This window comes from Giraffa tippelskirchi, chromosome 8 (genome assembly GCF_054371585.1).
Source record: "Giraffa tippelskirchi isolate mGirTip1 chromosome 8, T2T-mGirTip1v1.2.pri, whole genome shotgun sequence".
In the NCBI taxonomy this organism is placed as follows: domain Eukaryota; kingdom Metazoa; phylum Chordata; class Mammalia; order Artiodactyla; family Giraffidae; genus Giraffa; species Giraffa tippelskirchi.
The window spans coordinates 150,858,336-150,884,632 of NC_137282.1; the positions used below are offsets into that span (position 1 = coordinate 150,858,336).

The following is a 26,297-nucleotide window of genomic DNA, read 5'->3' on the forward strand; positions in this document are numbered from 1 at the left end:
TCACCAAGAAAATGGAGGCTATCAGGCTCTTCTACCCATAGACCTGGGCAAGAGGGGCCCTGCTCTGCACCTGTGCTTTAAAGGGCACCATGCTGGCTTCTGCTGCCTGGGCTCCTCATTTTAGGGCCAAGGGTATGTGAAGCTAAGGTGACACGTCCATCCAGAGCATACACTTTACTTTCCTGTTTCATCTCTCATTTCTTCACGGAGGCTGACCCTAAAAATAACCTATCAAAGCTGGTTTTCTGTTCCGATCTCTGACTTGTCACTTACTATTTGACCTTGGCAGATTACTCAACCTCTCTGAATTTCAGTTATCTATTTCTTAAAAATGAGAGCATTGATACTCAAAATACCTTAAAGACTTAAATATAACATATGACACCATAATCCTCCTAGAAGAGAATATAAGCAAAACTTTCTCCAACATAAATTGTACCAATGTTTCTCAGGTCAGTCTCCCTAGGCAATCAAAATAAAAGCAAAAATAAACAGATGGAACCCAATGAAACTTATATGCTTTTGCACAGCAAAGGAAACCATAAACAAAACACAAAGACAACTTGTGGCTGGGAGAAAATATTTGCAATTGACATAGCCAACAAGTGCTTAATTTCTGAAATATACTATCAGCTCATACAACTCAATAACAAAAAAAAAACACAAACAATGCAATTAAAAAATAAGCAGAAGACATAAATAGACATTTCTCCAAAGAAGAAATACAGATGACCAATCAGCACATGAAAAGATGCTCAATACCACTAATTATTAGAGAAATGCAAATCAAAATGATAATGAGGTACCTCTTCACACTGGTCAGAAAGGACATCATTTAAGTCTACAAATAACAAATACTGGAGAGGGTATGGAGAAAAGAAACCCTACACTGTTGGTGGAAATGTAAATTGGTATAGCCACTACAGAAAACAGTATGGAGATTCCTCAAAAATCTAAAAACAGAGTCACCATACGATCCAGCAATCCCACTTTTGTGCATATATCCTGAGAAAACTCTAATTAGAAAAGACACATATACCCCGATGTTCATAGTAGCACTATTTACAACAGTTAAGACATGGAAACAACCTAAATGTACATTGACAGATGAATGGATAAGGAAGATGTGGTATACACACACACACAATGGAATACTACTCAGCCATAAAAATGAATGAAATAATGCCACTTGCAGCAACCTGGATGCAACTAGGCATTATTATATTAAGTGAAGTTAAGTCAGAAAGAGAAAGACAAATATCACGATATCACTAATATGTGAAATCTAAAATATGACCCAAATGAACTTATTTATGAAATAGAAACAGACATAGCAAACAAATTTACGGTTACCAAAGGGGAAAGGGGGTGGGGAAGGAATAAATTAGGAGTTTGGGATTAGCAGATAGAAACTACTATAAATAAAATAAACAACAAGGTACTACTGTATGGCACAGGGAACTATATTCAATATCTTGTAATAAACTGTAGTGAAAAAAGAATATATATACATATGAATCATTCTGCTGTATACCAGAAACTAACATAACATTGTAAATCAACTATACTTGAATTAAAATAATGAAGGGTATTTTATGACACCTACCTCCTAGGCTGTGGATGAGATTAATGAAACAATGCATGTGAAGTACTTAGCCCATGCCTAGAAAACAGTGGCACTTAATAAAGAGTGGGTCTCAGGCTGAGAATCACCTCTGGAATCATCTTTAGCTTCTGGGCTTTAGGGAAATACTGACACACTGACATACATTTTGGGGAAAGAGATGTGACTCTTAAAATATGGATTACCCTACAATGAGGACAGCTAAGCATCATTTACATTGATGGTCTTCAGGCCCTCAAGTGGCTTTGGGTCTGGATGAAAATGGCTCCTCTTATTAAGAGGCCCTGGTCTGGTGTGGGGTTATAATTCTACCATTACAGGCCTGGTCATCTCCTTCTATTTGCGCGATTCTTGTCCTACACTGAACAGGAGAGCCCAGGGAAGATAATGTCCTCATTTGTATCAGTTAGGGGCTCAACCTGCTCTGAGATGTTCTTCATTAGGCTTGTAAGCTGTATTTATTTTCATTAGCCTTGTACTTGCAGACCTGTTTGCCGCTGCCTTTTTCTGGACATTTCTCCCAGCAGTGCTCGTTCTCCGTGTGAGAAATGCATCTTATTTTTTCCTGTGCCACGCGTTCTGTTTTTAGAAACCACATGGCTCTTCTCATCGCTTATACACATATTCCCTGGATCCACGTCCATCCTTAAAGAGGCTGGGCCAAGACTTCTCTAAGATCTCTGGGACCCTTGAGATTCCCTCTACCCAGCATCTGTCTTCCCACCTGTTTTAGTGCCCTGACCTAGCCAGCATCTTGCTTGAATTGTACACACAGATCGCTGAAGGTTTGAATTTGGGCGGGGGGTGGAGAGGAGAGAGTAGAAGGGCGGGTACATACATAGGTGATCAGGGATTTACCAGTAAGTATCCTGCGACAGGAACTGGGGCACCAGAACTGTGGGTGCTCAGGGCCTCAGGTGTAACTGGGCCCAGGGCTCCAAACCCAGAGACTGGGTGGTATGTCTCCAGGTTCAGCAAAGGCAACCTGTTTTCTTCTTCTTTTTCTGATTGAAGTGTAGTTGATTATAAGGGTTTGACTCTTTCAAGGGCTGTGTGCTATGGGGAGGAGCGCCCAGCCAAGCATAGTGAATAAAGAGAAAACATTGAAATGGAAACAACACTGGCTTTCTTTCTCAAAGCCATCAGACAAGCAATCAACCAGAAGAAAGGTCTTCTAATTTTGAGGTTTGCGTAGAATCTCCAAGGAGAGGGACCTCAGCACCAAAGGCATGAACGCCAAGGGTACAGCTGCAGAGGAGTTGTGACGTCACTTGGTGGAAAGAAGTTTGAGACCCAGACGGTGCTGAATGCAGACTGGGAAAGTGAGACCTTTCCAAGGCCCTGGTTGGGAGCAGTAATGCTGGCATCTCCGGTCTCTGTAGAAGGTCTCTGTGTTCCTGCTGGTCGCCAAAGACGCCACTCAGAGCGGCAGCATCACAGAAAACCGCTGATGAGGAAGCAGAACTCTTTTCCAAGGTGCCACTGCCGAAAGTAGAAACATTACTTGGTATTTACTACAGCCCTGCTCCCACGTGGTCTTCTCACAGTAACAAATGTAATTCTGCTAGTAACTGTTTTGGTAAATGAGTCACATTGTAGCAATCTTCATGAATCAAAGCTAATTATATTTTTACTCAGCTAGCACTGGTTAAGAAAACTCCCTCATTCTTCAATTAGCTGCCTTTTCACTCTGCTATTTATCTAGAGGGTCTTGCGCATAATTTTAACCTAGTTCCTTGCTCCCTTTTCCCTATCAGTTGACGTCTTTTTGATTTTCATGCCTCCCCGTGTTTTCTTGTATATTCTTTGTCATTGTGCTTCTTTTTACATTTGTAAGAAACCACAGTGGTGAATTTAACTAGGCTTGCCTGGAGGAGACAGAGATAATAGTCTTTTATAGCCAGGGGAGTTATTTATAAACCACAGCGTTAGTTTTTCATTCTGTAAAGAGAGGATTATTATTCACATTTGATCTGTCTTTAACTTAAAAAAATCTTCCTCAAAATGACCGTGGAGCTGAAATTGAATTACCACTAATGACAGCTACTGTTTTTGCCCATGAGTACCCCAAACTGTCAATAGCCTTATAGATTTAGCTCATGACAGGTCACGATGGCTCCATGAATGAATTGCTATCTTCTCCATTTTATAGATGATCAAACTGAGGCGTGGAGGTTAAATAATTTGCCCAAGGCCACAGAGCTGCCGCAGAGCTAGTTTTGACTCTAGCAGCTATTCCATCCTGCCTACCTCCTTCCCCTCCCTTACGTACCCAGGGTGGTGTGCAGAGACTTCAGAGCCATCTTGCCGCTCTTGCCCTATGTCAACGTGAACCCCGAATCATCGCCCTTCCGGTCGAGATCACGGGAGTCCGCTGTGACTGGCTCCAGGTCACAAAATTGCCAGAGGATGAGATGGTTGGATACCATCACCGACTCAATGGACATGAGTTTGAGCGAACTCCGGGAGACAGTGGAGGACAGAGGAGCCTGGTGTGCCGCAGTCCATGGGGTCACAAGGAGTTGGACGTGACTGAGTACTGAACAACAACGTAAAGTTGAGCTGAGCTAGACCACCTCTCTGGGCTCCACTTCCTCACCCACATTTCCTTTTCCCGAAGATGCCTAGGCCTTTGCAAAATTGGAATACAGTTGAACATGTCTTTGAGCCCCTTAAACTTACATTTTGTGCCCTGCAGTCCTCTCTGAGGTCCTCACCTCTCTAAAAAACCACTCATGGCAGGCCTTGACCCTCAGAGACTATAACTGCTTTGGCCTGGACTGGAGCCTGGGCATCAGGTGGTTTCAACATGTAGCCCAAGCATACTTCTTAAGTCTTGGCATGCACGGGGAATCACCCAGATTCTGACGCCATTGGATGGCAGGGTGGGGTTGAGGGTGAGGGCTGGCTGAGAGTCTGCATTTCTAACAAGCTCACAGGGACTGAAAGGACTGAGAGATTGGATTCAGGTTGTCAGAGGTGTGGCCCAGCCATTAGCATTTAAAAAAAACCCTCAAATGACTATAATGAGCAGCCCAAGTTGGGCCCCTCCTGTGTGGGGCCTGCTCTCTCTCCCTGTCAGAACTTGTTCTCAGATGTGTTGTGTTTCCAGGTCAAAACTTCTAACAACCTGAGTTAGGAGGATTTTTCTGGGTATCTCATGGGCTTTAGACAACCCTCTGTTCCACTAACACTGCTGTCTAAGATTTCCCTTCTGCCATGCCTTGACCACAGCATGGACCCAAAAGACTCCGCTATATCCCTGCTGGGTGAGGTTGGCAAAATCTGTCTACCACTCTGAGCCTCAGTTTATTCACTGATAATAAAAGAGAATTGAGCCAAATGTGCATGAAAATTTGTGATTCCCCAAGAAGCTTGAAAGTGAAAGTGTTTGTGGATCAGCCCTGTCTGACTCTTCGCAACCTCATGGGCTGTAGCCAGCTAGGTTCCTCTGTCCATGGGATTCTCCGTAGCCATTCCCTTCTTCAGGGGATCTTCCCAACCCAGGGATCAAACCCAGGTCTCCTGCATTGCAGGCAGATTCTTCCATTGTAGGCTTCCTTGGTGGTAAAGGTGGTCAAGAATCTGCCTACGATGCATCTGGCCTGCAATGCAGGCCGGTTCCATCCCTGATCCCCTCCTGGAGAAGGGAATGGCTACCCACTCCAGTATTCTCGCCTGGACAATTTCATGGACAGAGGAGCCTGGCGGGCTACAGTCCACAGAGTTGCAAAGAGTCGGACACAGCTGAGCGACTGACAAGACAGTTGTACTAGGACAGGGTTGTCATTCATCTCAGGGGGAAGATCTGTGATCCACGGGTCTTGGGGATAGGGCGTGGGGGCTCCCTGCGAGGGTGGGAAGGCAGGTGAGGGGAATAGGAGGTGGCTGCGGGCTGACGGAGATCCTTGGCCCGGCACACAGCCACTCCCAGACCTGTCATTTGGGCCTCAAGGAGTATCTGCTATGAAATACGACTGAAAGAGACCTGTGGGCCTCTCAGCCCTTTTCCAAGGTGATATACACATGGGGGAGGCGAGGTGCATCTGCAATGACGGGTTTCTCCAACGGAGAGCTAGCCCGGACGGCACATCGATTCCTCCCTGTGAACCCAGCGCGCCTGCGGAGGGATGGGACTGCAGGCTTTTCCAGGGAATTCGCTCAGTATCTCTCCTGTTAGTGATAATCTGTGAGAAACAGGAAACTGTTTTCCCATCTCATTCACATAATAGATAAGATGAGAAATTAGCTGCAGGACGATCAACCTGGGGGCTGTTCATTTTATCACAATAAAGAAGACTGCTGCTGCGGGCGCCTGGGAGCTCGGGAACGCATCACATTTCTCGTTTGGGGGTCTCCCTCCCCCAGGTGCACCCCCTCCGATGCTTCCTTTTGTGTTTCCCCCTCTGAACCTACTGAAGGTTTTTCCAGCCCAGAGACATCGGAATCTGCAGAGGTTTGTGGCCACTGAAAGCCTTGCCTCTGGGCCACCAAGAAGGACCACCCCTGTTCCCAGCCCCCTTCCCACAGCTCCACCTTGTGAGGGTCCAAACCCTGCACCCCAGGCGTGGTCCGCGCACCAGCAGCGTGGGCATCACCCGGGTGCTCGTCGGTAAAGCAGCTTTGAGCGGGCCCCACCCTGCACTTAACTGAATCAGAACCGGCATTTCAACAGGATCCTGAGTCACTCCTACGCACGTTCAAGTTGGAAGATATCGGATCTCAAAGTGCGCAAATGCAAATCCCTAAGCTGAGGACCTGGAGATACAGCATCCTGCCTGATTGTTCGGGGTTCCAAGCAGCATTCCCCTCCCCGGGTCCCTCTCGAGGATGGGCCTTGGGTGGCTGCTCTGCGCTCGCACCAAACAGGGACCATAGAGGGGAAGCGGCTGCGTGTGTGCACGTGTGCAAGGGCCCTGGTCTAGGCACCCGGTCCCCATAAATGCCCCAGAGTGCTAGGTGGGAGGGCTCCGAGCCTCTCATACCCTCAGAAGCGGGGATAGTGCTGGGCCGTCAGGGTTTTCTTTCCCTCCTTTGCCTTCTTTACAGTTTCACCTAAAGCCATGAGAAACCGAGGGGGGTGTGGGGGTGGGGTGGGGATGGGAAGACATTGAGGGGAACTGGATTATGGGGACATTCGGGGTAGAAGTGAGGGTTCCTTGCTGCCTGCGTGTATTGGAGGTAGATGCTGGGTTCGTTTGCTAGGACCGTCCTAACAAAGCACCACTGATGGGGTGGCTTAAACAACGGAAATGTATTCTCTCACAGTCCTGGAGACCAGAAGTCTGAGATCAAGCTGGTTCTCAGGGTTAGGTCTTTCTGGACACTGAGGGAGGAGCTGCCCCGTCTCTCTCCTGGCTGCTGCAGTTTGTCCATTATCACGGAGTTTCCTGGCACCTGGATGCAGCACACCGATCTATGCCTTCATCTCCAGGTGGCATTCTCCCCTTGGACCTGTGTCTGGGTCTAACATTCTCTTTTTATAAGGATAGCAGACAGATTGGATTAGGGTATACCCTAACGACCTCATTTTACCTCGATAACCTCTGCAAAGATGCTCTTTCCAAATAAGGTCACATTCCGGGAGGAATGGCACAGTTCAGACCCTGACGGACATTGAGTGTGAGGATTCATGTAAACGGCACCTCGTGCTGCTGGGCAAGGGGAACCTCTCCTGCTCACTCCTACCCTCTTTGTGGAAGCTTTTGGGATAAGAAGGTAGACCTGGTCCTGAGGATGGCATTGGCAGTGCAGCTGGAAGAGAGAAAGTGTAGCCAAGTCAGGCTCGTTGTTGTTGTTTAATGTTTAGAAAACTAAAGAAAGGGAAATCAATTATGGGGCCTACCTGAATTTTATTTCCTCACCAAAAACCAAATTACTCAGCAAACTTATCGCTTGCTATTGCAGGCTTTGGTATTAAAGAAAACAATCAGGCGGGCAGGATTAATCTCTGACAGCTGCCTTATCTTTAACTTGCACCTTTGTTATTTTCTGATGAGCTTCTCCTTTTTTGCTGCCACGTTGTACCATACCTCACTGGTTCCTTTCATTTTATCATCAGGCAAGAGCGGAGGACCTTTCAGTTTATTAAAAAACCTTTATTTGTGAAGAACAAAGAGGGGGGGGAAAGGCAAACAATGAGGTCAGACAATCTCCTTCCAGCCAGGAGTCACTCACCTGTTATTTAGAGTGTTATCAGTTAGAGGAGACTTGCCTCGTGGAAAATGAGGCTGTGACAGGCTATTCGGTTACACACACACACACGCGCACACACACACGCACCCAAATCTGACTGACGTACATCAACCTCCACAAAAGGTCCTTGACTGGCAGAGCAGCAATACTTTCTTTTGTTTCTAAGCTTCTAAAAAAAAATAAAAAGCCTAACAAGCCTGTCCCTGGTTCTCCCCACTTTCTCTTTCAATGCAGTTGAGGCTTCCTGGAAAGGATAAAGCCCTGGGCATTTTAGTGACCATTTAACGATGTCCTGTGTGTGAGTTGGAGCAACTTGGCTGTCAGAGGAGTTGGAGTGTCTCTTTTGCATCTTATTTGCTGTTTATTAATTTGGGGATCAGTTGTTGGCACATGCCATGGATTTCTGTCTGGAAGGGCAGTGGCACACGTTCCATTATTTTTTAGGTGGCAGAACCTGTGCTTTGTCACAGCTTCCTGAAGTGGAAAGAATTTGAAAATCCCCTAATCTCTCCAGGCCTCAGTTTCCTCCTATCTCAAATGCAGGGGGCTTCACCCAGATGATGTTGAAGACTCTTGCAGTTTCTAATGCTCTGCATCCTTGACCCATTTGGCAGCAGAACTTTCCAGGTAAGGGCGTGTTGAAGTCTGACCACTGAAGTTGCCACTAACTTGCAGAGTGGCCTTGAGCCAGTCATCCCAGCCTCTCTGAGGGCTGGAAATGATGGTCTCTACGGTGACGCTGCGAGGCTATGAAGTGAGTATTGATCTGTTGTCCTGCATTACAAGGAGCGAATCAAAGACTCTCAAGGTTCTGGTTACACCTACTACTTATGTTCTCCATCTAGTAGGCAAGGTGCATTCAGGTTTTACTGCTGCAAATTCTGACCATGGTTTCTCGGGGTCAGAAGCCCAGGCATGGGTTAGCTAGGTCCTCTTCTCTGGGTGAAAAGCAAGGTGTCAGCCAGGACTGTGATCTCATCTGAGGCTTGGGTCGTCCTCCAAGCTTGTCTGGGTTGTTGGCAGCATTCATTCCCTTGGGATGTAACACTGAGGCTCCTGTCTTGTTGGCTTTCGGTGCCCAGAGACTGCCTGTAGTGCCTGGCTGTGTGGCCCCCGCTGAGGCAGTTTACAACACGGTGCTCACCTCCCTCCAGGCCACGGCAAGAAGATGTCTCTGATGCTTCCTCTTCTTTTAAAGGCTCCCCTGATTAGGTCAGGCCCACCCCGGACACCCCTCTTTTGTATTAGGGTGATAGCCCGTCATGTTCCCTGGTCTCAACCCCTGCTCAAGGGGAGAGGTTTATATATGCATGTCAGGAGATGGGCATCTTAGAATCCCACCTACCACCCAAGTCTCCAGATGCTCTGCTGGCTTTTCTCTAGGATCCTCCACCCCCGTAACTAGTTTTTTAACATCTTTCTCCGGTATGTTTGGTGATGGGGCAGATCCATTCTGACCCGGGGGAGGACTCTTTTGTGTGCTCTGCTCACTCCACTGAAGAAATGAGAAATATATGTAATGGTTTGCTTAACAGCTTTTTGAAATACCCACAAGGGTATTATTGCCCTCCAGCGAGAGTAGGGGCTTCCCAGGCGGCACAGTGGTAAAGAACCCACCGGCCCATGCAGATAGAAGCAAGAGACATGAGTTTGATCCCTGGGTGGGGAAAATCCCCTGCAGTAGGAAATGGCAACCTGCTGCAATATTCTTGCCCAAGAAATACCATGGAGAGAGGAGCCAGGCAGGCTACAGTCCATGGGGTCGCAGAGTCAGACATGACTGAGCTGCTGAGCACAGGGACAGAAGATGAGCTCGTGAGAATAGCTGTCAACTGGGTGGAAAAAGACACACCACCAGGCACAGCCAGGGAGTTGGGGGACCTCAAAGCCATATTGGAAATCTGCTTCTCTGCACTTAACAGTTCTTCATCAGTGACCTTGAATGCTACTACCTTCTTCTTTTTTTTTCCTGCCTCTAATTTCCTGTGTAACTGATCCCAATTTAGAAGCTCAAATTGGACCTTTTGGTTTTTTGACCTTGTTTCCTGTTATTTTGCCTCTACTTTAATCCAGATCCTAATCTCTGAGGTTTTGACCTCTCTGGTAACCTTACCCGGATTCTTGATTTCTCCCCTGTTAGTATTTGATTCTGTCTTGGAGTTCGAGCTGGACCCTGCCTTGTCCTACAATTAGCTCCAGCAACTCAGTGAGAGGACCCCAATCCTGTGTCCTAGTAAAGACTCTCGTGGGCTTGTGCGTCCCTCTGCTGGGCCATACCGGGCTCTGATGTATATGATCTTGCTCCTTCTGTCTCCTCTTCCCTACACACCCCGCTCCCTCTCCCTCCGTCCCACTCCCTCCAAGTTTCTGAAGACTCTTTAGGAAGTGAGTTTGAAAAGATATGGAAAGATGCCAGCGCCTCAGCCTAACATGCTTGTGAACTTGCTCACAGCCTCTGGGCTGAGATCAAGAGCCATGTCCTTTCTCTGGGGACTACTGTCCTGGCCTTACTGAGAGCACGGGGCTCGGAATCTAATGACAAAGGTCTTTTCCGGCTCCAAGAGAGGAAGCTACTCTCTTTCCATCTTTAGCAAGTCACACACACACACACACAGAGGCAATCAAAACCTTGTAGTGAGATATATACCACTTCGCATCCATCAAAATGATAATTATTAAAAACAAAAAGCCAAAAAAAAAAAATCCAAAACAGAAGGGAATATGCCAAGTGTTGGTGAGGATATGGAGAAAGTAGAACCTTTGAACCTTGGTGGGAATGTGAAATGGTGCAGCTGCTATGGAAAGTAGTGTGGAGTTTCCTCGGGAAGTTAAACATGGAATTACCATATGGCCAGCAGTTCCCACTTCTCGGTGTACACCCAAATGAATTGAAAGCACCGACTCAAACAGATACTTGGACTTCAGTAGTCATAGCGTTATTCACAGTAGCCCAAAGGTGGAAGCAACCCAAGAGTCCATCCACAGATGTATCGATAAGCAAAGTGTGGTCTGTACATACAATGGAATATTATTCAAGCTTTAAAAAGGAAGGAAATTCTGACACATGCTACAACATGGTTGAATCTTGAGGACATTATGTTAAGTCAAATAAGCCATATACGAAGGACAAATGTTCTATGAAGTCCCTAGAGTAGTTAAGACTGATAGAGACAGGAGGTAGAATGGTGGTAGCCAGGCATGAGGGGAGGAGAGACGGAGAGTTACTGTTTAATGGACACAGAGTTTCTATTTGGGGAAAATGAAAAAGTTCTGGAGATGGGTGGTGGCGATGGCTGTATACTGTTGTCTTATCAATGTATTTAAGTGTCTCTGAATTGTACATTTTATAATGGATAAAATGGTACATTTTATTTTTATGTATATTTATCACAATAAAAATAAACACCACATAACCATATTTGTGTTCTCTGAAAGCTTACAATATGCAGATTGTGTAGTATTTTAGAGATAGAGAATTCTTCTGGAGAAATGCTGTACTTTAGTTCATGACACCCTGCCAAGAGGATAAATGTCAAAAGGAGAGCATCAATGTGTGTGCGTTCTTTCCAGCAAGGTGACATCACATGCAGTTCTATTTATTTCATATTTAATAATCAAACACACCAGCCACATGCTAAGTAAAGCATGGGGTTCTTATGATCAATTTTTCGAACATGGGGAAAGTTTATTTTGAATGCCAAGAATTGCCTACTCTGCTCTTCTCTTACAGAAGATGTTTAAGAGGATATAAAAATGACCCTGAAAGGAAAGATAAAATAAATTGGCCGTATTAGCTCAGAGAAGAAAAGGCCAAGTGCTGACCAAAGAGCCCTGGCGGGGTGGGACCGGGGGAGGGCGGAGCAATGTGGGCTTTGGTCAAACGCTAGTCAGTTCTATGACTTTTTAACAACTCCTTTAACTCCTGGGGGCCTCAGTTTCCTCTTATATAAAGTAAGTGGGTTGTACTAGAGTCACTTGGGCTTGCCTGACGGCACAGTGGTAAAGAATCTGCTGACCTGTAGGAGATGCAGGAGACACAGGTTCAATCCCTGGGTTGGGAAGATTCCCTGGAAAAGGAAATGGTTACCCACTCCAGTAGTCTTGCCAGGATAACCCCATGGACAGAGGAGCCTGGCAGGTTAAAGTTCATGGGGTCACTGAGTCGGATATGACTGAGCGACTGAGCACTAAGCACACTCTAGAGTCACTTACTCATTCCACGTGCATTAAAATTAACTGAGCATCTACTTTGGGCAAGAAAATCTGCTTGGGTCTCAGAGCCACTGGGGGGCATACGGAGGACCCAGGGCTCGGCATGCTGAGCTCGCAGTCCAAGGCTCATCCTCTCTGGTCTCTGAGACTCATCCAGTCTCTGGTTTATTCATTTTTTTATTTTATCATGTTCGTAGGAGTTGCTTACTTTCCTCCTCATGGCACTTGCCACATTTCACTTGCACACTCCATGTACACTTGGTTCATCAGTGCCACTAGACCATGAAGCCCTTGGTGGCACAGAGCCATCTCTTGTACCATCATGTCCAGTTGCTAGTGTCTGATCGTACATGACACAAAATACATGCTCAATCCGTGTTTTCATGGCTGGCTTTTCTAATTATGAAAGTCATCCAATGAGCAGTCAAGAACGAGTGGATACGGGACAAGTCAGGCTGGTAAGAAGGTGATTGCCATAGTCCTGGAGGAACGATGGGGTTTCTACAAAGGGAGTGGCCGTGGGAGATGAGGAAACTGGTGGAACGACATTCAGCAGGTGGAATTGGTCTGACCTGGAGCCCTGAGTCCTTTGAATTGCAGGATGAGGATACCTCTGGCCAAACTACTGGCCGCACCCAATAGTGCCAGGCTGCAGAGAGCGTGCAGGTTGGTGGGTGGGGCTGGCTGTGCAGGAATCCAGAGGCAGGTGGCATGTGGAAGCAGAGGCAGGTGGTGGGCATTGGGAAGGGGCAGGTCTGGAGCGAGTGGGGTGAAGTACAGGAAGCGAAGGGCAGGCGAGAGGCAGCTCCCTGGACTGGCTGCCAATGGGAGGGCCCCTGGGTGGGCCCAGCAGGCGTGAGGCAAGGACCAGGCTTGAGAGAACAGGGCAGGTCTTCAGGGCAGAGACCCAGATGTGGGGGTGTCAGACAATGAGCCGGGTACAGGGTGGGGACTTGATTACGGAGAAAAAGCGGAGGCAAGAATAAAAGGGTTTGATGTTTATCCAGTCATTCCCTCATTCCATAAATGTGAGCTGTGTACCTGGTATGTGCCAGACGCACTGCCAGGCTAGAGGGGAGGTGGTGGGGAGGGCTGATAAGACAAGAAAGATCTCCAACTTCATGGACCCCCACATTCTAGCAAAAGGAGGCATATGGCAGACAAATCAATGATTGAGAAAATATCAGCCAAATCAAAATATTACATTGTACACCTAAAATACGTACAACTTCTGTTTGTTAATTGTACCCCGATAAAGTTGAAAAACAGAAAAATATCAGATAGTGGTGAGCACTGTTAAAAAATTAACACTAAATGGTGAACGTGGCCATCAGGGGTGGCTAAGGAGGGCCAAGCAGAAGTACCCTTGGTGTTGCCCCTGGAAGGATGGGACCTGGCTGTCTGTATGGAGATTTGAGGTCCAGGCAAAGGAGATGGGCCAAGGCCCAGAGGCCAGTGAGAAACAGGAAGGAGACTGATGGGGGAGGATGGCTACAGCATCTGTGCTGGACTGGAGGATGAACCAGGGAACAAGAGCCAGGTCTCAGCTGCAGGGCGTGGCCAGGGATTTGAATTTTATTCTAAGAACATTGGAATGTCATTGAAGTAGGGGGCATCTTTTGGTACCACGAGTGATTCTAGAGGAATAGATATTTATTTCTCCCAGTTCTGGAGGCTGGAAACCTGAGATCAGAGTGCCAACCTTTGGGTTCTGGTGAGGACCCACTGCCTGGCGTGTGGACGGCTGCCTTCTTGTTCTGTCCTCACGTCACAGCTCTGGTCTCTTTTCTTCTTATAAGGACACTGATCCCGTCTAAATATAATTACCTTCTGAGGGCCCTACCTCCGAAGAGCATCATGTCGGGGGTTAGGGCTTCAACATATGAGTTTGGAGGGGGGGGACACAGACATTCAGTCCATAGTGGAGTGACTTGACACTTGGAAATGTCCATCTGTGTGCTGTGTGTGAATGGAGTGTGTGTGTGTGTGTTTGAGTGAGGTAGGGTGACAGGAGTTGCTAAGAGTCTGAGATATGGAGTCACTGAAGTTTTTGCAATAAATTCCTTTTGCAAAGGACAGGAAGATCTTCCATATTATGAGTTTCAGCAAATGAGAGCTGGAAACAATTTGATCAGTTGTGGAAGCAGGCTGTCTATGGGTCATGACAGTGAGTGACTGCAAGAACTGTGTGTGTGTGTGTGTGTGTGTGTGTGTGCGCGCGTGCGTGCACCTCTGCAGGAGTGCAGTCAGAAAAGAAGGAGAAAGGAGATGAAGGAGGGAGAAAAAGTGCAAACTGACCTCCAGACCCCGGCATTTGAATCATAGCCATCATAGGAGAGGAACAGGGCAATGTCAAGTCTCAGCACAGTTTCCACAGAGCCTGAATAAAACAGAGCGTATAATCAGAAGAGTGTGTCCATCATATGAGTGCAGTTCAACGTGTTTTCACAAGGTAAACACACCTGGGTAGGCAGTATCAGATCAATACCAGAACCTTCCAACACCCTTCACACACTCCCTTTTAGTCACCACCCCTCCCCCAAAGGTCACCACTGCCCTCACTTCCGAAAGCCTGGATTGGTCTTGCCTGTTTGTGTACTTAAAATAAATGATATCACTGGATGCTATTTTAAAGTTGTTTTCAACGCTGTTGTGAAGCTTTTCCCAAAACGACACACTAACTTGGAAAGAGGGAAAGCAGGGTAAGTGAGACATGCTGTTGAAATCCACAAGAGTTATCAATACAAAGGGCTCTGGTTTCAAAGTGTCTTTAACTGGAGACAATAATAGTCCACCATGGATCTCTAACTCCTAGGGCATGTTTTGGCTTTAGAAACTCTGTTCTGTGTCCTGCTCTATTGAAAATCTGCCCACTCAGCTGTTAAGAGAAGCAGAATACAATAGGGGGTCTCTAAACACTGACCAGTTGAACTGGTCCCCTTGAGCATATTATAATGGAGAGTTTAACACTTGGTCTTTGCAAAGCCAAATACAAGAAGATAATAAAAGGAATGGGAATCAATCAGTTTTCATTTCATAAGTAACTTATTTAGTCTTTATAGCAATATTTTGAAGTTGACATTATTACAATGTTACGGCTGAAGAAACTGAGGCTCAGAGAGATTAAACAGTTTGCTCAAACCACATAGCTGGAAAATGACTGAGTCATTTTCCTGCTTTTTAATCTATTTGCCTTTAGTTAAACCAGGATATCTCAGTATCACTTTCTCCCTTTCCCTTTATCAATTATGATTTTTAAAATACAGAGAATAATTATACTTAATATATTCATTCATTCATTCAACAAACGAGGTGCCTCACGTTACTGTGGGCAGCATTCCCGGTATTAGAGAAACTAGTGAACAAATATAGACATGGTTTCCATCTTTGTTGGTCTTAGAGTTTAGTGGCAGAGACATAAAAATAGAACAGCTATGAAACAAATGTAGAAATTGTGAAAAGTGCAAAGAAGATGAGAGATACAGGTGCTAGGAGAAACTATTCTTTCCCTACTCTTTCCATCCACAAACCCTACAGAAGTACGCACACACATTCACACACACACTTTCACACCAGGGATATCAGAGAAATCTTCCTGCAGAACAGCTTTTGAGCTGAGTTCTTAGGGGATTTAACAAGGTGAAATGGGAGAAGGAAGGGCATTCCGGGTAACGTGAAGAGCATATGCAAAGGCCCTGAGGTAGGAGGGACACTGTATACATGAGGGGATGAGAAAACCAGTGTGGCTAGAGTGAAGAGGGCACAACAGAGTAAACAGGGAAACGCAGGCTAACGACCCACAGAGGCCAGACCACTCAGTGCTTTGTGAGTCCAGAAAAGAGCCTGAAGCACATCCCACTGTGAGCTTTTACAGAGTGACGGGAAAAAGGAATGCACGTTTTCAGTACTCTTTATCAACTCATATTTTAGAGAACGCTTTGTACTGAGTGTGAAGTCCCTTGGAATTAACATTATTTGCTGCCTTTTGGGAAAAATGTTCATCCCACAGTGCTCTATGCTGCTGCTGCTAAGTCGCTTCAGTCGTGTCCAACTCTGTGCGACCCCATAGACGGCAGCCCAACAGGCTCCGCCGTCCCTGGGATTCTCTGGGCAAGAACACTGGAAGTGGGCTGCCATTTCCTTCTCCGATGAGTGAAAGTGAAAAGTGAAAAGTGAAAGTGAAGTCGCTCAGTCGTGTCCGACTCCTAGTGACCCCATGGACTGCAGCCTACCAGGCTCCTCCGTCCATGGGATTTTCCAGGCAAGAGTACTGGAGTGGGGTGCCATTGCCCAAATTAAAAATAAATATCTAAACCAAGTCAGGCTGCCTAGGAACACTGATAATAAGAGCCAAACTGAAACCAAGTTGAGATGCTGAGTTCGTGTCAGGTTGACATCACTGTGAATCGACTGGTAATTTATCATATTTAATTTAAAAAAATGCTCACTGTGTCCATTAGTCACGAAGGTTTGTGTTACTTGCACTGCACAGTGAGGGAGGCAGCATCACCATTCCCCGTGGACTCAGCACACTCTCATTAAAGGCTTGGTTCCGTGAGGTGGATGCTTTTGTGATTATGTAAATTTATTATATTGTTTTGTCCTATTTAGTCTTATTCAGCAGAGAACAAAAGTATAACTGCTCTCCTGGAGGTGGTCCTTACAAACTGTTGATACTTTGAAGGAGGCCTTATGATCAGAATGCTTCCCAAGTGGCTCAATGGTGAAGAACCCGCCCTCCAGTGCAGAAGACACAAGCGACGTGGGTTCAATTCCTGGGTCAGGAAGATCCCCTAGAGGAGGAAATGGCAACCTGCTCTAGAATTCTTGCCTGGACAATCCCATGGACAGAGGAGCCTGGGAGGCTACCGTCCATTGGGTATCAGAAAGTCAGACACAACTGTGCACACACACACGCTCATGATCAGAAAGTATATGAAGCCCTTGCCTGGTGAAGGAATTGGTATATCTGTACTTGACAAATACCTGGTCAGTAATCAGATTACTTATCCTCACAAGAGGTCAGGGATGCTGGTCTCAGGGACCAGCAAACTGACTTGGGGTATAGCCATGGTAGGTAGGAGTAGATGAAATAACATCATTTGTAGGGATCTGGTGAGAGAGATGCTTATGCAACTCAATCATTGCTAAGATTTACCTATGGAAGCTGTGCGATGAAAGTGCCTTCATCCATGACTAAGTCCCTGTCGTAATGCACATATGAAAATGCACATCCATACATGTGCAGAGTTGTCTGAGAGGCTGAAATTGGGTAACCTCACAAGCACTCCTAGAGATAGGTTGAAGTCAAATTCTAGATTCATCTGCCAAAACACCTCCAGTACCCTACGTGGGCAGCTTAAGATCTGGGTTGTCTTCCTTCTCCTTTGGGTGGGGTGGTGAGTAGCCTATGGTACTAGTGGGTCCCCAACCTCAACTAGAGAAGTGTTTTTTATTACCAGCCCTCCAACGACATGTACTTTGCATTAAGCCATTGCCTTTTTTTTTTTTTTTAAGCCATTGCCTTTTGAAAGAAAGACTGATTTTTTTTTTTTTCACCTTCTTGGTTGGCAAAGCAGAACCAAGGTATTTCACTTCTATTTTCAAGAGATAAATGAAAATCCTGGGGTCATGAGGATCCTGCCTTCTGCTCAGGCAGGGCCTAGGGCATGGTTACCCAAGGGGTAATTTAGTAGAGGGTGGGAAGGGGCAAGGAAGGTAGCTAATAACTGAGTGTCCTCTGCATACCTAGCTTTTTCTGTGCTTGGCCTCATGCAATTCTCACATCTCAACAAGGCTGGTACTATCTGTTCATTTTATAGTTGAAAAGACTGAGGCACAGAGAAGCTATATAACTTGCTCAAGGTCTTATAGCAAAGAGAAAGAGCAGGGATCTGAAGCTGGGTCTGCCCAGCCCTGGTCTGTGCTGTTTTGTGAACACCTTGCTGCCCCCACTCATTCTCAAGCAAAGGGAAATCTGGAAATTTCTGTCCCCAAAGCCCTGGTCTGAATGTTTCAGCTTATGCCCAAGAACATAGTAGGACATCCTTATCTCAAATGTCCTTCCCCCACCAAGCCTGCCTGCCCCGTCGGCCAGATTGTGGCGGTAAAACCCTGGCTGGGTCACTAGCAACAAAATTAATTTCAATTTCCATTAATTTTAATGTGTGTGTACATATGTCACCCAGTCTTTTTTCCCCTTGGGTGATTTTCAAAACTCTGTTGCAAAAATAAACAAAAACAAGGAATGACAAGCCCAAACAGGTTGAGAATCACCAGGATATGGATGAAATTAGGTTTTCTTATTGGCAATCTCAATGCCTCCTGCTTCAGCATAGATTTACTTCACTTTTTTATTTTCTATCTTTTCTGTGGTTGGTGGAAATGAAGATTTGTCTCCTTGGGTAACTGAAGACTATTATTATGCCATTTCCTCACCATTTCTCCCCCAGATACAATAATCCACTTAATCTTTCCTCCGAGGTCCAGTTTTCACCTCTCTAATCAATGTCAGGAAAGCTCTGTTGATTCATGTAAATCTTCTGGCAGACGATAGTCTTTAGGTATTTGGCTGCCATGTGTGGGCTGGCCCTTTCCCATTTGTATTTTTTTTTCTAGGTCCTTTTCCTTCAGTTCAGTTCAGTTGCTCAGTCATGTCCGACTCTTTGCAACACCATGGACTGCAGCATGCCAGGCTTCCCTGTCCACCACCAACTCCCAGGTCTTGCTCACACTCATGTCCATCGAGTTGGTGATGTCATCCACCCATCTCAACCTCTGTCTTCCCCTTCTCCTCCTGCCTTCAATTTTTCCCAGCATCAGGGTCTTTTCCAAGGAATCAGTTCTTCGCATCAGGTGGCCAAAGTATTGGAGTTTCAGCTTCAGCATCAGTCCTTCCAATGAATATTCAGGACTGATTTCCTTTAGGATTGACTGGTTGGATCTCCTTGCTGTCCAAGGGACTCTCAAGAGTCTTCTCCAACACCGTAGTTCAAAACCATCCTTTTCCTTACTGCCTCCTAATTTCTTCCCAAATAATCTTAGAAGTGCGAAAGCAATCAGAAATACCTCCAGCAGGGATTTTGCTCAATCTGGACTTGACCATAATACTAACAAGGCCTCAGAGGCTCAGGAAGGTAAATACCCTGAAACCACACTGGTTTCAGAGCAGCAAGGATGCTGGTGGGGCCATCAGCATCTCTCCTTCTAAGAATATTCACAGAACATGTAACAGCTCCTATAATGGTGCCCATTACTCAAGGTGAAGGACTTCCCAGGTAGTGCTAGTGGTAAAGAATCCACCTGCCAATGTAGGAGCTGCAGGAGACTTGGGTTCAATCTCTGGGTCGGGAAGATCCCCTGGAGGAGGAAACGGCAACCTGCTCCAGTATTCCTGCCTGGGAAATTCCATGAACAGAGGAGCCTGGTGGGCTACAGTCCACGGGGCCACAGCGAGTCACACGCAACTGAGCGACTAAGCACACCCGAGCTGAAGATCTGATATTAACTCCCACCAAGGCAAGTATCGCAAGATAGTGAGGACAGTTCATGTGAGGACTCGGATCTCACTTGGGGTTTGGCATTTTGAAGAAAGACTGTCACATGCGTCACTAACTACAATTTTGGCTGCTTTTTTTTTTTTACGGCTGTTGTGAATGGGCTTTCTCTAGTTGCGGTGAGCAGGGGCTACTCTGTAGTGTTGTATGGGCTTCTCATTGCAGTGGCTTCTCTTATTGCAGAGCATAGGCTCTAGGCACATGGGTTTCCGTGGTTGTAGCACATGGGCTCAGTAGTTATGGCTCATGGTTTCAGTTGCCCCGAGGCAGGTGAGATCTTCCTGAACCAGGGATCGAATCCGTTTCCCCTGCATTGGCAGGCGGGATTCTTACCCTCTGCAGTGCCAGGGAAGTCTGTGTCACTAGTTACTGACTGGCTGTGTGACTAATTACATTTAACTGTTGTGAACTTGTTTACCTATAAAATGGAGATAAAAACCATCTACTTAAAGCCTTATGAGTATGAAATGAGATAAATGATTACTGACCTAGTGGAGTGACTGGTTCTTTAAGCATCCCACCAGGGGTTGGATCTGCAAGGTTAGCCCCCAGCTTTGTGGACCATGCAGTGCAGAGAGGATACTAGTGAGCGCATACCTGGTCTAAGGAAGCTGTTTCACACATGCTTCTAAAATTGGATGTCACTGTTTTAAAGTCAAATCAACCATAAGCTCTGTAAAATGAAAATTTATCAAAGTATCTACTTTGTTAAAAAGTTGTAAATCTGAACATGGTGGGTGTATATATATACCTATATATATATACTCAGTGTTAATATCCTTTTTGGACTGACTGAAGGGTTATAGAATGTTCTTATCTCTTGTTTTTACTATTTTAATGAGTGTGATTTCATTCTGGAGATTTGGGAAATACTTAGTTTTAGTATAGTTAAACCATTAAATACATACACACACACACCCCAACTGCACACTTCATACTAACAGGTAAAAGAAAACTCACTGCGATAAAAAGATGTGCCTACCTGAAGCCAGCGACAGCTTATCCATTGCCTGCCTGGTTCCATTTCAGGGTCTGAATGCCTCACCAAGCAGTGTGTATCAGCAAAGCAGATGCCCGGTGCATTTCCAGTTCTAACTGGAAGGAGAGGGTCAAGGCGGCCTGAAGGATGCTCTGGCTTGAAAGAGGCTGGGCATTGCTCATCCTGCTGCCAGCTGGGCCTTCTGGGGTAAAAAGAGTTGTTTCTTGTGCTGGAGCCAGGAACCAGACAGCTGGAAAACAGGCATTTCATTTCATCTCTGACTTATTCCATACTTCCTGGAAGGCTTGTTTGGTGCTGCTATGCTTTCCCCCAGTCCTGTTTCACCTATGACTCTAGGATGGTGGCTTAGGGAATATTTTATTCTCATTAACTTTATGTGCTGGGCAGAGTTTACATCCTATAAATTCAGCATCAAAGCTTGCTATCAAACAGCTTATGGTTTTTGTTTTCCACACCTTTTTGTTGTTGTCGTTGTCAAAATCCCTCCATTTCAATGATTTTAGCCTCAACTCATTTTACATATTTCCATTTTCTTACTCTGCTTCGAATTCCAGAGCTCCCTTCAGAAATTGTATCTTGATTTGGGGAAATATTTTAGTTTTGGATACTGAAGACAGTTTTAGGCCAAAATTGTCTCATGAGTGGTAAAGATCTCTGTACATTCTCATGAATTTCTTATAAAGATACAAGATGTCTCAACTAATAATCTATGAATGTACATACCATGTGTATATTTTACATCCTCTATGGCATCTAGATTTATAAGAGCATTATGGCAAAGGGAAAATGGTAGTTTTTTTCATTTTAAAATTTTAATATAGTAAATAAGTAAATGAATAATGAATAAGTATGCCATTTGTCTCTGTTTAAAAATTAATGAATTGTTTTAGTGACTATTTCTAAATGTATATATCTGATAAATGAACTTTATAAATATTGCACTGATATACTATGAGCTGGATTTCCAGAAATATAAAGGACATGATAGTTAGCAAAAATTTTTCACTAACTTTGCATAAAACAGAAAAATAGGCAAGGAGTGTGATTTATTCATTCTACTTGTACTTGGTATTTATAGGAATTCTCCTATCTGATAAACTCAAAGCCCAGCAGGTGGGTCCCTGGTTATCCTTACAATGCTCCTGAGTGGCTGTTAGGCCATAGGCACGAAGCAGGCAGTTGAATCCAGGTCAGTAGACTGGGGTTCTGGGCCTTGCAGATCATTACTGCTCATGCCTTGCACCAAAAAGGAGCAAAAGGAGATCAATTCAGTGTCCTTTTCTCTGGGCATTCCTTTAACCCCAGCCCCCAAATCAATCGCTCCTTCCTGGAGTCCCTATTACTACAGGAGTAGCACCTGCAACATCTCATCCTATCAACTTCTCACCTGTTCCCTCACTTGACTCATGGGCTCCCTGATGGCAGGGATTCTCTTAGTCATCTTTCTGCCCTGGCATTAGCTCAGCACCTGGCACACGAATCATAGATATTGGATAAATGCATTTAGTTGCCTAAAGTGTTAGTTAGGCTTCTCCAGAGAAACAGTCAACAGGGGAGTTTGGGGGGTGGGGTTTGAAATTGGCTCATGGGATTGTGAGGCATAGCAAGTGCAAAATCTGATGGAAGAGACTGGCAGGCTGGAGACTCAGGAAAGGCTTGCATTTCATATCCAAAGGCAGTTGGCTGGCAGAACTCTCTTTAGCTTGGGGGAGGCTAGTCTCTGTTCTGTTCAGGTTACCCACCCTCATTATGGAGGGCAACCTGATTTACTCAAAGTCCACTGGTTTAAAGGAATCTCATTCAAAAACATCCTTGTAGGGACTTTCCTGGTGGCCCACTGGTTAAGAATCCACACTCCCAGAGCAGGGGGCCTAGGTCCAATCCCTGGTTGGCGAACTAGATCCCACATGCTGTGACAAAGATCCCAAGAGCCACAACTAAGACCTGGGACAGAAAAAAAAAACACAAAAAAACTCCTATAGAAATATCCAGAACAATGACCAAATGTCTGAGCACTGTGGCCCAGACAAATTGACACATAAAATTAAATCATCACATAAAATAAAATCATAGCACTTGATTTAACTATAGTTTAATAGGCACTGACATTACTTTCTAGGCAACCTTGAAAATATTGCTTTCATTGAGGAAATATTTATCTAGCTGTAATATATTTTACCTAGGCAAATATTCTAGCAAAAATAAGACTGGCAAATTTTGATATCAGGGAAATAATAGATTTCCCTTCTGTTTCAATTCTAATTCTAAAATAGACATGCACGTAAAATCAGACTGCATGCAAGAAGTAGGGAATTCTTTTATTGAGGGTGTTCATAACGACAAGAGGAAAAAGTGTGGTTACTTAGTTTGACATTTCTATTTCATTTTTTGAACACATTTATAGAGTTTGATAATTAAATATTATAAAGAATTTAGCAGAACTTCCCTGGTGACACAACGGATAAGAACCTGTCTGCCAATACAGGGGACATGAGTTTGATCCCTGGTCTGGGAAGATTCCACATGCTGCGGAGCAACTAAGCCTGGATGCCTAGAGCCTGTGCTCCACAACAAGAGAAGCCACCACGGCTACTAGAGAGCAGCTCCCACACTCCGTGATAGAGAAAAGCCAGCCCAGCAACAAAGACCCAGCACAGCCAAAAAATAAATAAATTTTTTAGTGGAAACTCTTGCATCCATTTCTCTCCTACATCTGCCTAGTTTTCCATCCTGCCCACTGTAGTTGGATTTCCAGATTAATTTTTAAGGTGTATCTACACAGTCTTTGCGGAGAAGGCAATGGCACCCCACTCCAGTACTCTTGCCTGGAAAATCCCATGGACGGAGGAGCCTGGTAGGCTGCAGTCCATGGGGTCGCTAAGAGTCGGACATGACTGAGCGACTTCACTTTCACTTTTCACTTTCATGCATTGGAGAAGGAAATGGCAACCCACTCCAGTGTTCTTGCCTGGAGAATCCCAGGGATGGGAGAGCCTGGTGCGCTGCCGTCTATGGGGTCGCACAGAGTCGGACACAACTGAAGTGACTTAGCAGCAGCAGCAGCAGCAGCACAGAGTCTCTGTGCAATTATAAACAAATACAAATACAAACCTATGATTTTATTTTTCACCCTTTAAAAATTTAACTTGTTAAAGAAGAAAATCACTCATACATTAAGATCAGACTATGTAAATTTTAGTCACTAAGTGCAATCAATTAAAATTTTATGTTAAATTTCAGTTTTCCTAAAAAGTTCAAGATTGAGGAAAGAAAAAGGAATAAAATGGAGTAGAGAAAGAGTGTCTCAGGAAAAGTAAAGAGAGACAGAAAAAGAGAATGCCCGAGCCACAGAGAAGACATTAGAGGCTGCATCTATACCCATCACAGAGCAAAGCACACCAGCGGAGCCACATCCTGAGACAAATAAAGCTTTCATGGGTCCTTATGGACCTTCAGGGACCTTTGTGAACTTTCTGTTCATCTTTGAGGACTAATGGCCTCATATTCTGTTTTTCTAAGACATTACCACAAAGTAACTTTAAACAAGCCCATTAAATTTTTTCATGAAAAGACTTTAAACAAGCCCATTAAATGTTTTCATCATTAGGTATAAATGCTGCTATTCTCTTTTGGTACTACTTATGCAGGCTCTTGGGCTTCCCTGGTGGCTCAGTGGATAAAGAACACGCCTGCAATGCAGGAGATGGCAGGTGATGCAGGTTCAATCCCTAGGTCGGGAAGGTCCCATGGTGGAGGGCACGGCAACACACTCCAGTATTCTTGCCTAGAGAATCCCAGGGACTACAGTGGGCTACAGTCCATGGGGTCACAAAGAGTCAGACACAACTGTACACGCATGCACATGCCGGCTCTTATGTGGGAGAAAGACCATGCCTATTTTTTACCCCTAGGTGGCTCAGCAGTAAATACTTCTGCAATGTGCGAGACACAGGTTCGATCCCTGGGGCAGAAAGAGCCCCTGAAGAAAGAAATGGCAACCCACTCCAGTATTCTTGCCTGGGAAATCCGAAGGACAGAGAAACCAGAGAAGTCCATGGGGTTGCAAAGAGTTGGGTACAACTTAGTGACTAAACAACAACAGGAGTACAAGAAGGTAAACAGTAACTCACTAAACTGTGGCAAATAATGAGGTAGTAAATTGTCTGTCACTAGAAGAATTTAAGCCCACCTGAAGAAGAGACCACGTCTTCAAAGATCTATAGAGGGGATTTCAGGATCAGAAGGGAGGATGCAGAGTGGATTCCATCAAGAAAGCAGTCATTCATTCATTTCAGCTTCTGGTATGAAATGTAACACTTGAAATTCAAACCTGAAATGCAAACAACAATGTCATTTTATAAAGGCCTGTGAGTGACAGTAGTAATTTTATTGATTTGGTTATTGCTTATTATTATCATTCAAGTCGGTTTTTTGTTACTTTTAACGTTCACTAGCATGTATACTTAGCTTTAATACAAATTAAAAAATAATAGGTCTAGAGCCTCCCTGGTGGCTCGGTGGTAAAGAATCTGCCTGCCGGTGCATGAGACACAGGTTCAATCCCTGATTCAGGAAGATCCCACAATTAAGCATGTGCACCGCATCTCTTGAACCTGTGCGTTAGAGTCTGGGAACTGCAACTACTGAGCTCACGTGCTACCGCTACTGAAGCCGTCAAGCCCAGAGCCTGAGCTCTGCAACAAGAGAAGCCACCGCAACGAGAAGCTGGTGTACTACAACTAGAGCGTAGCTTCTGCTCTCCCCAGCTAGAGAAACGCCCGTGCAGCAAGGAAGACCCAGCACAGCCAAAAGTAAATAAATAAATAAAATTATACATTAAAAAAAAAATAGGTCCGGAAAAGAACATTCCTTTGAATGTTTATGCCAATTGCCTAGAGAAGGCCTGGAAGTCACTGGGCCTGTCCTTGAGGTGTAGGGGTTATGCTCATGGACTTGCCATGCATGTCCCTTCTGATCAGCATCAGATAAAAAACCATGGGGTCGTTTTGCATGGAGTGGGATTTTTTTTTTCCCAAGTCTAAGGGAATCCGTATTGAATGCAGACGATGTTAAGTCCAAGGTTTCAGTTTTGATTCCTTTCATTCCAAAGTTCTTACAATTGTTGGAATTTGTTCAGAACAACTAAACTTTTGGACGTGAAAATATGGGTGTAAATTCCAGTTTGTTAAAGTTCTCAGTGTAAAACCATTTAATGTGCTTCCATTGGGAATTTTCAAATATTTGTTTATGAATTTTTGTGTAAGACTCCAGATAACTAGAAAGAAAAAAGGACATTTAGTGATAAAGAGATGTGAAAACTATTCTACTTGTGCTTATGAGATTTTTTTTAAATGAGTGCATCCTGATTGCACACATTTATAGAATTAACTCTGCAATACTTGTTATGTGAGAAGGGTAACTTCTTGAAAGACTCAGTAATTTCTACAAAATTATCTTAACTAGCTAAGTACTAAAGAAATCCAAATTATGGATTAATGTCTCATCCAGATGAGACTTCATCCTCCAGTTTTGCTACTTGTGAAATAAAATGTTTCCTGGGAAATCATGCCAGTGAAAAGATAGTACAGTACTTTTGCCTAAGCGGCCACCAGGGAAATAAATAAATATTACTTAGTCATACAGCACCATCATGATCAAAAACATTTCTTAGGTAACTGCATGGAGAGGTAGCTTTTGACCATGTAGGGCA

General features: G+C 44.9%; 1 protein-coding gene across 13 annotated transcripts in view; it reads right to left on the reverse strand.

The window, feature by feature from the left end:
* Positions 1 to 26,297, reverse strand: part of LOC145516674 (uncharacterized) — a 201,996-nt gene that overhangs the window by 24,759 nt on the left and 150,940 nt on the right. For 4 of the 13 annotated variants that reach the window (XR_014061650.1, XR_014061645.1, XR_014061646.1 and 1 more), the window contains 4 exons: positions 24,777 to 24,917; positions 20,570 to 20,816; positions 14,330 to 14,411; positions 13,672 to 13,844 (listed from right to left, as the gene is read on the reverse strand). Coding sequence is in view for 2 of the 13 variants with exons in the window: in XM_081518073.1 (XP_081374199.1) it covers positions 2,779 to 3,106; positions 14,330 to 14,411; positions 20,570 to 20,594 (435 nt within the window). In the remaining 11 variants the exon portion in view is untranslated. Of the gene's footprint in view, positions 1 to 1,449; positions 3,107 to 3,896; positions 4,164 to 7,159; positions 7,379 to 7,459; positions 7,721 to 13,212; positions 13,845 to 14,329; positions 14,412 to 20,569; positions 20,817 to 24,776; positions 24,918 to 26,297 lie in introns of those variants that run through there. The other 9 variants (XR_014061644.1, XR_014061647.1, XR_014061639.1 and 6 more) reach the window with 6 other exon arrangements.